At 47.6% G+C, this 13,677-nt stretch overlaps 1 protein-coding gene across 9 annotated transcripts in view; it reads left to right on the forward strand.

The window, feature by feature from the left end:
• Nucleotides 1-13,677, forward strand: part of CHD6 (chromodomain helicase DNA binding protein 6) — a 253,245-nt gene that overhangs the window by 235,757 nt on the left and 3,811 nt on the right. For 6 of the 9 annotated variants that reach the window (XM_090020474.1, XM_090020470.1, XM_090020475.1 and 3 more), the window contains 3 exons: nt 4,518-4,562; nt 9,112-9,231; nt 11,329-11,433. In XM_090020474.1, coding sequence (XP_089876600.1) covers nt 4,518-4,562; nt 9,112-9,231; nt 11,329-11,433 — 270 coding nt within the window. The remainder of the gene's footprint in view (nt 1-4,517; nt 4,563-9,111; nt 9,232-11,328; nt 11,434-13,677) is intronic. The other 3 variants (XM_090020471.1, XM_090020469.1, XM_090020472.1) reach the window with 3 other exon arrangements.

The following is a 13,677-nucleotide window of genomic DNA, read 5'->3' on the forward strand; positions in this document are numbered from 1 at the left end:
GAAGGCTGCTATTAAGTCGCTTCTCAGTCTCCTCTTCTCTGGACTACATAAACTCAGTTCCCTCAGTCTTTCCTCAAAAGTCATGTTCCCCAGCCCCCTCACCATTTTTGTTGCCCTACACTGGACTCTCCAATTTTTCCACATCCTTTCTGTAGTGGGGGGCCCAAAACTGAACACTGTACTCCAGATGTGGCCTTACCAGTGCTGAAAAGAGGGGAATAATCTCTTCTCTTGCTCTACTAGCAGCATACCTACCCATATGGCCGAGAATGCTGTTAGCCTTCTTGGCAACAAGGGCATGCTCCTGGCTCATATTCAGCTTACTGTCCATTTTAACCCCTACTGTAATGCCCCCCTTTTCTGCAGAGCTGCTGCCCAGCCAGTCAGCCCCCAGCCTGTACTGGTGCATGGGATTGTTCTGTCCTAAGTGCAGGACTTTGCACTTGTCCTTGCTGAACCTCATGAGATTCCTTTTGACCCAATCCTCCAATTTCTCCAGGATGCTCTGAATTCTAGCCCTACCCTCCGGCATATCTACTACTCTCCCCAGCTTGGTGTCATCTGCAAACTTGCTGAGAGTGCACTCTAGGCCATCTTCCAGGTTGTTGATGAAGACATTAAACAAAACCTGTCCCATGATCAACCCCTGGGATACTCAACTTGATACTGACTGCCAACTAAACTTTGAGCCATTGATACATCTTCAAATATAAAAAGACTTGTTATAAAGAGTAGGAGGACTGGTTATTTTGAGGGACAGGACAAGAAGTAATAGGCTAAAACTGCAATCAACAAGATTCAGGTTACATATTAAAAACTTTTTAACTCTGAGAGAGTGCATCTAAGCATGCACTTTACTGAGGAGTCGACTAATTAGCTCCACAGTAAAATGTCACTGTCTATACATGTGCCAGTATTAGGGGGCAGTAAATTAATTAGCTCCACCATAGGATAGTATTGTTGGGGACAGTACTGTTCTACAATGGGGTAATTATATGCACTGAAAAGCACATGTAAATGGTGACAAGGGCTAGCTGGGGCACAAGGATGCTAAAGTTCAGGGCCTACCTGATGCCTAGCCCCGCACTTTAGGACCCTCATGCCCCTGCACTGCCTGACGCTGCCACTCAGAGCCCAAGGTTGATCCCTCAGGCCCCCTGTCAGCCTGGGGCTACTCTGCCTCATCTCAGACTGCTGTGGTCCCAGGCGCACGTGCAAGACGTTGCACCTGGGAGCCAACTGCAGTGGAGTTTATCACGTTGCTTTAATAGCATGTGTAGATGCACCTAGAATGATTAAGCACAGGAATAGATTATGTAGGGAGGCTGTGGAGTCTTTGTCATTGAAAGTTTTTAAGTGCAGTTTGGATAAACATATGCCTGGAATGGTTTAGATGGGGATGACCATGCCTTGAGTAAGGAGCTGGACTAAATGATCTCTGAAGCTCCCTTCCTGCCTCGTCTTCCTATGAATCTCTGTAATTTTTTTGCATGCGTACATGTGCATTGGCACACATTTTATGGAACTAACTACATTCAGTGTGTCCACAGGAAGTAGAAATATGTAAGTTGCACTCTGAAGGAACAGCGGTCTGTAATTAGCATGGTGTCATGGTACATAATAGAATATTACAAATAAGAGAATGTGTTGAATTAAGCAAAGGAAAATGTAGACTGTTTATCTAGACACTTTTCCTGATGGTGAGTTCTATAATTATCTTGCAAAAGAAGTTGTGGAAGATAATGTCTCCTAGAACATTCAGAGTTAGGCTAGTGGGTAGTCCTGACCCCTGGACTAGAAGGGACCAAGCAGGACATTTCCCTTTTGAATGTCAGAAGTGTGGTAAGTTGAACAACATACAATAAACAACGTTTCATTAGCATTTCCTTAGGGGTAGGGTGTCATAGGCCTCAAACCGTAATGAAAAGTGAGGAGTGCTATTTTTGGGGAAGTCACAAATAAGCTGACTTGGAAAGTGGGAAAACATTATAAAACTTACAAGTTTTGCTTGCCTTCTAGATGTAGAAATATGGACATTGAACAATTAAGGGTTGTTGGTTGTAGCCGTGTTGGTCTAAGGACATAGGCAAATAAGGTTTTTGGGTAGATGTGATATCTTTTATTAAACCAACTACACAGTTAAGAGACTTTGCTGAGGTCAGTTGAAGATAGTGCCAGAGCTCAGTACAGAATTCCAGAGTCTTGCCACAAAGGCCTATGCACTAACCACTTGTTCACACTCCATCTCCAGGCTTTCACTCTGATGAGGAGTTAGGTAGGGTTTGCATCAGAAGCAGTAATATTAATTTTATATATTACCATATGTAATGGGGAACCCTAACCCTGTTACTAAGAGACAGGGTGGTCCCTTTAAGTCCAGAACCTTCCAGTCACGGCCGGCCAGTCGAATAGGGGTTAAGGCTCAAGCCCTTCCAACCGGTCAGGTGACAGGAAGAGGAAGGCCAGGACCCTACAAACTGCAAGTGGAGAAGGCCAGAGGGGCAGCAGGGAGGCGGACTCCCAATGACTACGGTGCCGCGGCTGCAGTTTCTGTCGGAAGACTACGCCATGTCCTGAGCCATCCTCATGATCATCTAAAGTAGGCAGGCATGTTGCCTCTCTTATTTAATGTTAACATCGGTGGTTTGGGTGAGGCTATTTGGGGAAGGAGGAGGCCTCATTGGGGGCCCACTGCAGTGTGGGGATCCCAGTGCCAGAAAGGGCGCAATATTCAGGGGTGAGCTGACCCTAGCGCCAGAGAGGGCGCAGTATTTGGGGGTGAGCTGACCCCAGCACCAGAGAGGGCGCGGTATTTGGGGATGAGTAAACCCCAGCACCACAGAGGGGCAGGAGCGTGAGTGAGGGTTTTTTTTGCGAGCTAGAGCTTGTGAGTCAAACCCTGATTAGTAGGGGGGTTTTGACTGACAGGCCTAGTTAGAGAAAAAAAAGGGATAGGCCCACAGTGGCCGAAACCCCAACATAAAGAGGAATTTAAAAATACCATCTGCGAGGTTTGGGCTGCAGTGCAGGAGAGGAATGGAGCCACAGATAGCAGCCCCTGTTATAGGGGCATACAATGGGCAGCCTTCCATTTAATTAACAACAATTAACAACAAGGCATGGCAGGATAGAAGGCAGGCGGTTGGCCCATAACGGGTGGGGCTACCAGTAGATGGACCCTGAGGAGGCCCCCCTGTTACACTATATCACGTAGGAGCCCAAGTAATTGACCAGGACCTTGTTTCATAGTTTTGTATTTGGTGGGGTCAGAAGGCACCTAAGCAGTTCACCTAGTCCGACCCCCTGCCATGGGCAGGAAAGGATGCTGGGGTCAAATGACCCCAGCTAGGTGACTGTCTAGCCTCCTTTTGAAGACCCCCAGCGTAGGGGTGAGCACCACTTCCCTTGGAAGTCGGTTCCAGCTCCTAGCCACCCTGACTGTGAAGTAGTGCCTCCTGATATCTAGCCTGAATCTACTCTCCGTCAACTGATGGCTGCTCTTCCTTGTTACCCCTGGTAGTGCTCAGGGGAACAGGGACTCTCCCATTGCCTGCTGGTCCCCCTTGGCAAGTTTATAGGTGCCACCAGATCCCTTCTCGGCCTTCTTTTGTGGAGGCTGAACAGGTTCAGGTCCCATAGCCTTTCGTCATAGGGCCTGCCCTGCTGCCCCCTAATCATGTGAGTGGCCCTCCTCTGGACCCTCTGAATGCTGGCCACATCCTTCCTGAAGCATGGTGCCCAGAACTGGATACAGTACTCCAACTGCGGCCTGACCAATGTCGCATAGAGGGGGGGATCACGTTGGACCTGCTTATGATGCATCTATGGATGCATGACAAAGTGCAGTTACCCTTTCTGACTGCATCCCCACATTGGTGGCCCATGTTCATCTTGGAATCAATAGTGATTCCAAGATGCTTCTCTGCCTCTGTGCTGATGAGAAGAGAATTCTCCAGCCTGGAGATATGCTGCTGGTTCTTCTTCCCCAGGTGCAACACCGTGCACTTGTCCGTGTTGAAACCCATACTATTCTCATCCGCCCACCTCTGTAACCTGTTGAGATCTAGTTGTAGCCTGTCCCCTCTCTTCTAGCATGCACACTTCTCCCCACATCTTAGTGTTATCTGCGACTTTGAACAGAGTGCTTTTCACCCCCTTGTCCAAATCACTTATGAAGATATTGAACAGTGCTGGCCCAAGGACCAAGCTCTGGGGAACCCCACTGTCCACATCCCTCCAGGTCGAAAATGACCTGTCCACCACCACTCTGTGTGCGGCCCCCCAGCCAATTTGTGACCCATCTGACTGCGTAGGTATCAACACCACAGACGCCTAATTTTTTAATGAGGATGGGGTGAGAGACAGTGTTGAAGGCCTTCCTGAAGTCCAGGAAGACTACGTCCACCGCAACACCTGTGTCCAAGGCTTTGGTGACCTGGTTGGTCTGACAGGACCTGCCTCTAATGAACCCATGTTGATTGCCCCTAAGCATAATCTTCCCTGCTGGTTTCTTGCAGATGTGCTCCTGGATAATTTTCTCAAAGAGCTTCCTCAGGACCAAGGTAAGACTAGCAGGCCTGTAATTTCGTGGGTCCTTTTTCCTCCCTTTTTTGAAAATGGGGACCACATTGGCCCTTTACTTGTCATCAGGCACCTCACCAGAGCACCACGAATGCTTGTAAAGCTGTGCCAGTGGTCCTGCAATGATCTCTGCCAGTTCCATAAGCACCCTGGAGTGGAGATCATCTGGACCTGCTGATCTGAACACATCCTCCAGAAGTTCCCTGACTAGTTCCTCACTGACCCTGGGCCTGGCTGTGCCTCCCCTGGGTCCGTCCGGTATCCCAGTGGGGGAGGATGTCCCTGTCCCTGCTCAGAAAAATAGAAGCAAAGAATCTGTTAAAGAGCTTTGTCGCCTGGTGCTACCACCAGATTACCAAGCATGTCTTGCAGAGGCCCCACATTATTTGGTACCTACTTTTTATCCCCTATGTATTTAAAAAAGGACTTCTTGTTATCTTTGATCTGGGTCGCTAGTCCCAGTTCCATCTCTGCCTTAGCCTTCCTAATAGCTCCCCTACAATCTCAAACCAAGGAGGTATAATCCTCCTTGGTGATGGGCCCCTCCCTTCCATTGGGTGTATGCCTCCTTTTTAGCTTTGAGGCGTTCATGGATGCTTTTGGTGAGCCATGGGGGCTTTTGAGCACACTTGCTCCCTTTGATCCACGTGGGGATTGTCATGCTTTGGACTTGGAAGATCATCTCCGTAAGGAACGACCACTCTTCTTGGACTCCCAGCTCCCCTCCCCTCCCCTCCAGGACCCCAGTGCCTCTCTGACTAGTCTCCTTACCTCATTGAAATCCACCCTCCTGAAGTCCAGGGCTGCTGCCTTGCTGCAGGCCTGTGACACCCTGTTCTAGATGGTGAATTCCGGCAGGAGATGATCGCTGTCTCCCAGGTGCTCAGGCACCCACAGTCCCCTCACCAGGGGCCTGTGGCCAGAACCAGGTCCAACAAGGCATTTCCCCTGGTGGGACTGTGCACCTCCTGTGTTAGGTGGAGGTCCTGTAACTCGGCTAGGAACATATGTGAGCGGTCAGACCTGGCTGACTGCTCGTCCCAGCAGATGTCCAAGTAGTTTAGGTCACCCATGATGACCACGTCCCTTGACTTAACTGCCTCCTCAAGCTGACCTGAGAATTCCCGGTACAGCTCTTCTCCCTGGTTAGGTGGCCTGTAGTAGACCCCCACCGTTAGGTCCCTTTCCCCCCGACCCCTTTGTATTCTGACCCAGAGCACCTCAGTCTGCCCTACCTCAGACCCAGTGCTGTTTGCAGAGGATATGTATTGCTCTTTGACAGAGCACTACACCCCCACCTTTCCTCCCTGTTCTATCCCGCCTATACAGCCTATAGCCCTTGATGTTTACCACCCAGTTTTGCGTTGGATCCCACCAAGTTTCAGTGAGCCCCATTATGTCTGGGTTTGTGTTAGCTAGCAGGAGGGCAGGTTTCCCCTGCTTCTTCCCCATACTGCAAGCATTAGTGTAGAGGCTTTTAAGGCTTCCTGAGGGTGTATGCAACCCTTACACCCCCCGCTCCCGCAAATCCCTGGACTATCTGGGCCCCTGTCTCTTACCTGGGTATTTCTTGTGTTCATCGCCTGACTTGACTGGGCTGTTCTTGTGGGTGTCTCTTGGTCTGGTGTTCTGTGGCTCCCTTGGTCCTCTTCCTCCCCCTCCCCCAACGAGCCTAGTTTAAAGCCTGTTGGAGGAGATCAGCCAACCTGGAAGAGAACATACGCTTACCTTTGGGGGAGAGGTGAAGCCCATCCTACCCAAGCATGTCTCTTGTTCTGAAGTGAGGGTCATGGTCCAGAAAGCCAAAGCCTGCAAGTTGACTTCCCAGATCCCATGACGTCTTCCACGCCCGCTCACCGGAAGGATCGATGAGAAGACCACCTGTGCCCTTATCTTCTTCATCTTGCCCCCCCAGTGCTTGGTAGTCCTTCATCAGGTGGTCTGGACTGCTCCTGGCCACATCATTGGTACCCACATGGATTAGGGCCATGGGGTAGTAATCAGTAATTAGGATGAGGGCCGGGATCATCTCCGTCACATTCTGGGGAGACAGTAGACCTCATGTGTAATGGTATCCTGGCGACAGATGGGACCCTCTGTTCCTCTCAGGATGGAGTCACCTGTGATGAGTACCCGGCGTCTCTTCCTCTGGGTCAACTTGCCTCCTTCAGCCCGTTCTGTGCATGGAGTGACCGCCTCACCAGAGGTTTCCTCCTCACGTTCCTCTTCCTCCAGTGTCACCAGGGCCTCATACCTGTTCCCCAGCTGGACTGAGGGAGCTGGTACTGCATCACTGCAAGCAGCCCTGGCTCTGGACGGAACCTTCTGCCATTCTGCTGTGGAGGACACCTCCTGGGGTTCTTCTTCCTTTGGTGCTTGGCCCTGCAGGGAAAGGAAATACCCATCAATTTCATCCTCTGCTTCTCTGATCCCCTGCAGCCTGCTAACCTCCTCCTGGAACTCCCTCACCTGCCCCTCCAGGGCCCTAAGATATCTGCGGGACAGGTGTGGGGGCCCCCATTCCCTGCCCCCCAGCCCTTCCGGGCATCCCCTGCAGGCCAGTGGGCAGAGTGACACCGGCCCCACCGTGGGCTCTGTCTGGGTGAAGGCCTTAGAGAAACCCCAGGTAGGCATCACCCCCTGAGCACGGACCATACTGGCATTCTGCGTCCACACCATTTTTATTTATTGGTGTGGTGCTATTGCCTTTCCCTTACCAAAGACTTCCTCCTTGCCCCTCCTGCTTGCCCACCTGCGCAAACACCAGCACACCCTTACAGAGCATGCCTGTTTGTGCACTCTGTTCGTGCGCGGCTCCCTACCAGGTCAACTAAAAGGGATCCAGGGGGCTTCCCCTCCATATCCGGCTCAGCTGCACTAGCTTCCTCCTCCCCACTTACCTTAGGGGAATCAGCTACTGCTGCCCCCACTGCTGCGTCCGTCTCCGGTCAGGTAAGGGGGCACACGTATGTGCGGGGACACATGTGTGACCAGTTCTCTCAGCTCCCAATACTGTTGTATTCGGTACTGTAGAAACACAAAACACAAAAATGGTGCCTGTCTCAAAGAGTTTACAATCGAAGTATAAAACAAGGGTCAGCAGATAGGGGGAGAGAGAGAGTCGTGAATTATGGCATGTACAAATGTACTTCACCTTTTCAAATTCTGGCTGAGATTTTTTAAAAGGATCTGTGAAAGTTTGTGCTGTGAACTTGGAAGAAGAATATATTCCTTGATGTGGAGAGAAAATAGCAAGAGATGGTGTAGTTAATCTACCTCGGAGGTGCTAAATTCATGTTGGGCCCCAGGCCAGATCTGGACCACAGGTCTTCTCATGGGCCAGATCTTGTGTGGGGCATGGGGCAACTGGCAGCCATGGTTGCAGTCACAGCGGCAGCCACAACAGCAGCAGCAATGGCAGTGGGGCAAGCGGCTGTGAACCAGGCAGCCACTTGCTATGACAGAGGCACACAAGCAGCAGGAGGCTAGGCACTGTAGAGTGACTGAAGACTGTATTGCACAGTCCTTACTCATCCCCCAGCTGGTGATGGACATGTCCACTAGGGCCCTGGATTCTGTGACAGACCACATCTCCACCCCAGCCACAACCTACTTAGCCAACCAGTAGCCTATCAGGCCAGATAAAATATCTGGGTGGGCTGGATATGGCTCACAGGCTATATGTTTGATACCACTGGTCTGCATTGAGAGCATATTCTTGGGCCAGCAGTGTGGGGATGCAGTCAGGAAAGCCAACCACACCTTGTCATGCATCCACAGATGCATCTCAAGCAGATCCAAGGAGGTGATACTCCCCCTCTATGTGGCACTGGTCAGGCTGCAGCTGGAGTACTGTGTCCAGTTCTGGGCACCGCACTACAAGAGGGATGTGGATAACATGGAGAGGGTTCAGAGGCGGGCTACTTGCATGATCAGGGGACAGCAAAGGCAGGCCCTATGAGGAGAGGCTATGGGACCTGAACCTGTTCAGCCTCCACAAGAGAAGGCTATGGGGGGGTCTAGTGGCCTGTTACAAACTAGTCAGAGGGGACCAGCAGGCATTGGGGGAGTCCCTGTTCCCCTGAGCACTACCAGGAGTGACTAGAAATAATGGTCACAAGCTGGCAGAGGATAAATTCAGATTAGACATCATGAAACGCTACTTCATGGTCAGGGCGGCTAGGATCTGGAACCAACTTCTAAGCAAAGTGGTGCTGGCTCCTACCCTGGGGGTCTTTAAGACAAGGCTTGACAATCACCTTGCTGGGGTTGTTTGACCCCAGTACTCTTTCCTGCCATGGCAGGGGGTCGGACTTGATGATCTGCTCAGGTCCCTTCTGACCCTACTAACTGTGAAACTATGAAACTATATCCATGAAAATAAACTGCAGTCACTCCAAAACCAAAAAGTAAGACCTGCTTCTTCCAAGACCTATGCAGGAACTCCCTTCAGGCTGTAAGTTTGATCTGCCATTCATCCATAGTGTTTTTAGCCTTCCATCCTCATTAATACTCTTTTTTGTCTTCCAGAATTTTTCAGAGAAGCCCAAACAAAGGAGGCAACGCTGCAAAGACCCCAGCAAATTGGACATAAACTCACTCACAGGGGACGAGCGAGTACCTGTGGTTCATACAGGTACAGGACGGAGGGTAAGCAAAAGCATTTTCTGTGCTTTGTCCTTGTCCTTGTCCTTGTTCAGTCTTGAAACACTTAACCAGAGCTTCAGATGGCCCAGGAAATATATTTAGTTCTGAGAAGTAGATAGAATTGCAACAAAATTCTGAAATACATACATTGATCTACACCAGGACCATCCAGCTTCTGAGTGGCTAGGGGCTGCATCCTGCACAGACTGTACTAGTGTGGACCATGGGCCCCCTGGGCTTCACCCTATGCAGGTGCTCCCCACTGCACTGTGCCATGTGGATGCTCCAGTCCCCACCCTCAGCTCTCTTTCTGCACTGCAGTGCACTGTGCAGGCACTTCAGGCTGCCAGCTCTCCCCAGCACCATGGGCTGTGTCATCCACCTCATTCCCTGAACAGGACAGGAAGTGGAAACCAGAGGAGGGAAGGGGATTGCAGAGATTTGGGCTGCTGCTGCAGCCAGAGTGATAGAGTAGAGCAGCAGTTGGGTAGGAGCCTGGGGGCCACAAATTAAATCCTCAAGGACTGCATGTGGCCTATGAACTGCCAGTTGGATAGTTCTGATCTACACCATTCTCAGAATAACATGTGCCAAGGGAGATGTAAATCTCCTGAAAATGTGCAACTGCCTCTACAGCAGTGGTTCTCAACCCTTTTAGACTCAAAACACCCTTGTTAGGCTCAAAGCATCTTTCAGAAATGCTAGCTCTTAGCTTTCACTCATTTTTGACTAGAGATAAATAATAGAACAATTCTTTTGTTGCAAAGAACTCACAAGGACCATGACAAATTAAAAATCATTGCTCAGCAGAGTACAGAAAGACTTCTAAATATTCACAGCCAAAACACACAGGTCCCACAACAGCAAAGCAATTCAGCCTTCAGCTTAAAACTCAAAGTTGTATCTTCAAAGTCTGACCTGTGAATTCCTGGTATTATTTCACAAATTGCAATACTCTGATATGATGCAAATGTATTTATTTTGTTCTTCATTTGAGAAGTGCAGGAACTGTATAACTTTCAGAGTCCTATACAGAACAGTGCTGTATAAAGGCAATGGGTAGGTTTGAAAGTGTTCAACTTGTTTCAGGTATTTTTAAAAAATAGCCCAAAGTCAAGATATCACTGGCTTTTCTTTTTTAGGGAAAACTAATACTCCTCCTATATTAAAGAAGGAGAAAAAAAAATCTCACACAGTTTAGGTTTTTTATTAAGTCTTTATGGTGATTAGTGACCTTAATGGGACTTACTCATAAAATTCCTTTGTAAAATAAACCCAAGGACTCACTAATGGCGGGTAGTACGTTTTTTAAAAATAATCACCTCAGATTGAAAATAAAATAGTGAATTAGAAAGTGGAGCAGCTGTCCTTGTGCTTCCATGTGCAAAAGTTGCTGCCTGATGGCTGTTGGAGGACCTGTGTGAAATTAATTGGTGATTTTGTCTAGTTCCTGACTGACCCTTCAAAAAGGCCACCATTATCATAACTTAGTTGTTTCACTGGCAGTAGTGACTAAGGGGCAGAGGAAAAAGGGTAGAAGCAAAAAATGGTCCATAGAGACTAATTTGCCCTCAGGACAAGAGTCGAATCATATTGCTGGTGGCAGCAAGAGGCCCTTGCAATCCAGCTCCTTTCATCACAAGAAAGGAGGTACTCTCATTTGCATTTACAGATAGGGAAAGCATAAAGAGGCTTGCCCAGGGTCACACAGTGAGTCACTGGTAGAGGAAAACTGGGTTTTGGTTCCTGGCTGAGCCTTAGTTCCATGCCTAAGCTACAAAGTTCTCATTCTTCTCAATGACTAAATAGCAGCAGAATGGGGCTGTATGTCCCCCTAGATCCCATACAGTAGCTATGTGAGAGACCTGTGAGAGACCTGGATTGTTGAGCTACATCAAAATCAAAATAGTCAGACTGTAGATTGCTCTGTAAGAACAACCATTGCCACCAAGTGCCACTGAGTAGCAATACCAGCAGCAGGCAGGAAGACAACTGCACCTAAGCTGTCTAGAAGTATATACCTAGAAGTGTAATCATATTTCTTGTGTTATTTTGCATAACTCTTTCTGCAATAGAGGTCATCCTTTTACTGTTTTATAGTTAGGGGGAGCCATGGCACCAGCATTGAAGGAATTGCCAAGGTGGCTTGATGCACACTTGGAGTATGCTGTTGCAGCAGACTGGGCTGACATTGTTAAGCTTTCAGTAAGTTAGAGCTTTTGGAGAAATCTGTATCATATCATCTTCTCTTTCTCCTCTCCATCCCCACACCCTTTCTTCCAGCGAGGTTCTCTGAGTTGGAAGGCAAGATCTTCCAATCTTGGAGGGAATATCTACAGGATTAAATCTGATTGAGTTGTTGAGTGGCATCTCAGGGAGGATCTGAGCACTCTGCAAATAAGTGACAAGTAGACAGAGAAAGGAGAGGAATATTTAGAAGTAATTAAAAAGTGAAAGGATAAGTTTCAGTTAAATAACAAGAAAATCTGCCTAGCAGTGAGATTTGGGACATTTAGAAGTAGACAAAACACCAGACACAGGAACGATTATATATGGGGGGCGGGGGGTTTACTGGTACAAGGAACATGTAGGTGTAACCTAATGGATCAAATGATCAAAATTACCTCAGCCCAGCCTCTAAATTGATTCCTGTAAACTCTGTGTGCAAGTCCCTCATTTCCAGGTCTCAGTGCCTTAAGGCTTCAGTGTAGCAGGGGAACCTTTCTCAAAATTTGTCGCCTATTTTTTCCCATCCCTAAAGTGAGTGACTACCGTAGTGAGCACAAGACTGACATGGGTGAGAGCTCCTAGTAGCTCATACCTCTCTTGGACAGAGATGACAAAGACATTCATCTGATGGTTAGTCAGGGTCAGTCTGTTTGCACATGGCTTGTCCCTTGGACCTCTTTCTCTTACTCACCATCTTCTTGCTTGTAGAGTTGTGCATGATATTCATGCTGGACTAAGGGGCTGGGAGGAGATATTGGTCAGTCTGAAGGTTTGTCTGCTCTACAAGTTGCTTTTAATTGACACTGGAAAGCAACAGATTATTCCATTTCCTCAAGAAATAGAGCACTGCATATCCAGAATGATGCTAGCTCCACCAGCCAAGGTAGTAAGCATCCAGTGCAACCTCTGTCTTGCACAAGCCATTATGTTGACTTCAGATTTGATAGTTTTTTGTGTACACTTTTGACAGGCAGTTTCACTGATGCCTGCATGTATGCCCCACTCACTGTTAGTATGCATCTTTAACACTTGCATGTTTGTTAGCATTTTCCCCCTAGGCCCCAATGGTACCATGCTTTTTGTGAGTGCATATTAGTAATTATTACACTTGCATGCACACAGATGTTAAACTATTAAAAGGGAAGGAGCAAATGTTAGCACAAGCTGGTCTCTGTACCTGCAAAGTCCAGGTGTACATATATGCCTGTACAGATCTGCACATACGCATTTGGAGGCAGAGTAGAAAAACTATGTTTTTTGTTCAGTAGTTGTGGTATGTAAACTTAAAATATATTTTTATCCAGTTCACAGGACAAATGCATTGTATGAGCTCCTACAGATTAAGTCTCAAAGCAAAATATTTTATACATGAAAAGCCATTATTTCAAACCTATTTGCTATTTTAAACAATAAAAATCAGAACAATATAAGAGGAAGATATTAAACTGTTTGTGATACAAGTGGTGGTGACATGTCTAATACTACAGTATAGATTTTATTTTTTTTTCTAATTTAAATAGATGCAGTTACAGCAGTGTGTGTTCGGTATTGTTGGGTGCGTACACATGTTATAAGTTGACTTAAAATAAGGTAACTTAACTATGTCAACTAATTGCTAAGTCACACTGGAGCATATACATGTACAGCTCCTTGACATGGTGGTAGCCATCTTATGAGCTAAGTCAGCTTAACTAATGTAACATCTTGGACGTATATTATCTTGTGCCACATTTAAGTTAACTCTGCTCCACATATGTATGTATACTCTGACAGGTAAGTTGACTTAAAGAAATTAAGTTTGGCTGAACTGTCAGGAAGTTAGTATCTGTGTACACATCCATTATGTCTAGGTGTCCAAAAGTGCCTTAATGACCATAAAGCTATAGTTAAAGCTATAAAGGGTGAGAACCACACAACATGCATGTATGCTGTTTCCATGTGCATCTTTTGTAGCTTTGCTCTTATGTATAGCTCTAAGTTGGCCTTAAAATTGAAAAAGTAAACTTTTTCTTTTGGTATTGGAGCTCTTGGATTGAGCTGCCTCTCATGAAGAATGTCAGTTCTCAGCATGAAAGTACATGCTCATGAAAAACAGGAATTTTACTCTGTGTTGGATGAAAAATATCTCTTCATCTCCACAGGAGGTTTCTGACACTGGCTGCATCATACTAGGATGAGAGTGGAGGGATGTTTTGCACTAGCAGCATCCCATTGATGACA

The sequence above is a fragment of the Crocodylus siamensis genome, chromosome 10, assembly GCF_052110815.1.
Source record: "Crocodylus siamensis isolate JL-2025a chromosome 10, ASM5211081v1, whole genome shotgun sequence".
NCBI lineage: Eukaryota > Metazoa > Chordata > Crocodylia > Crocodylidae > Crocodylus > Crocodylus siamensis.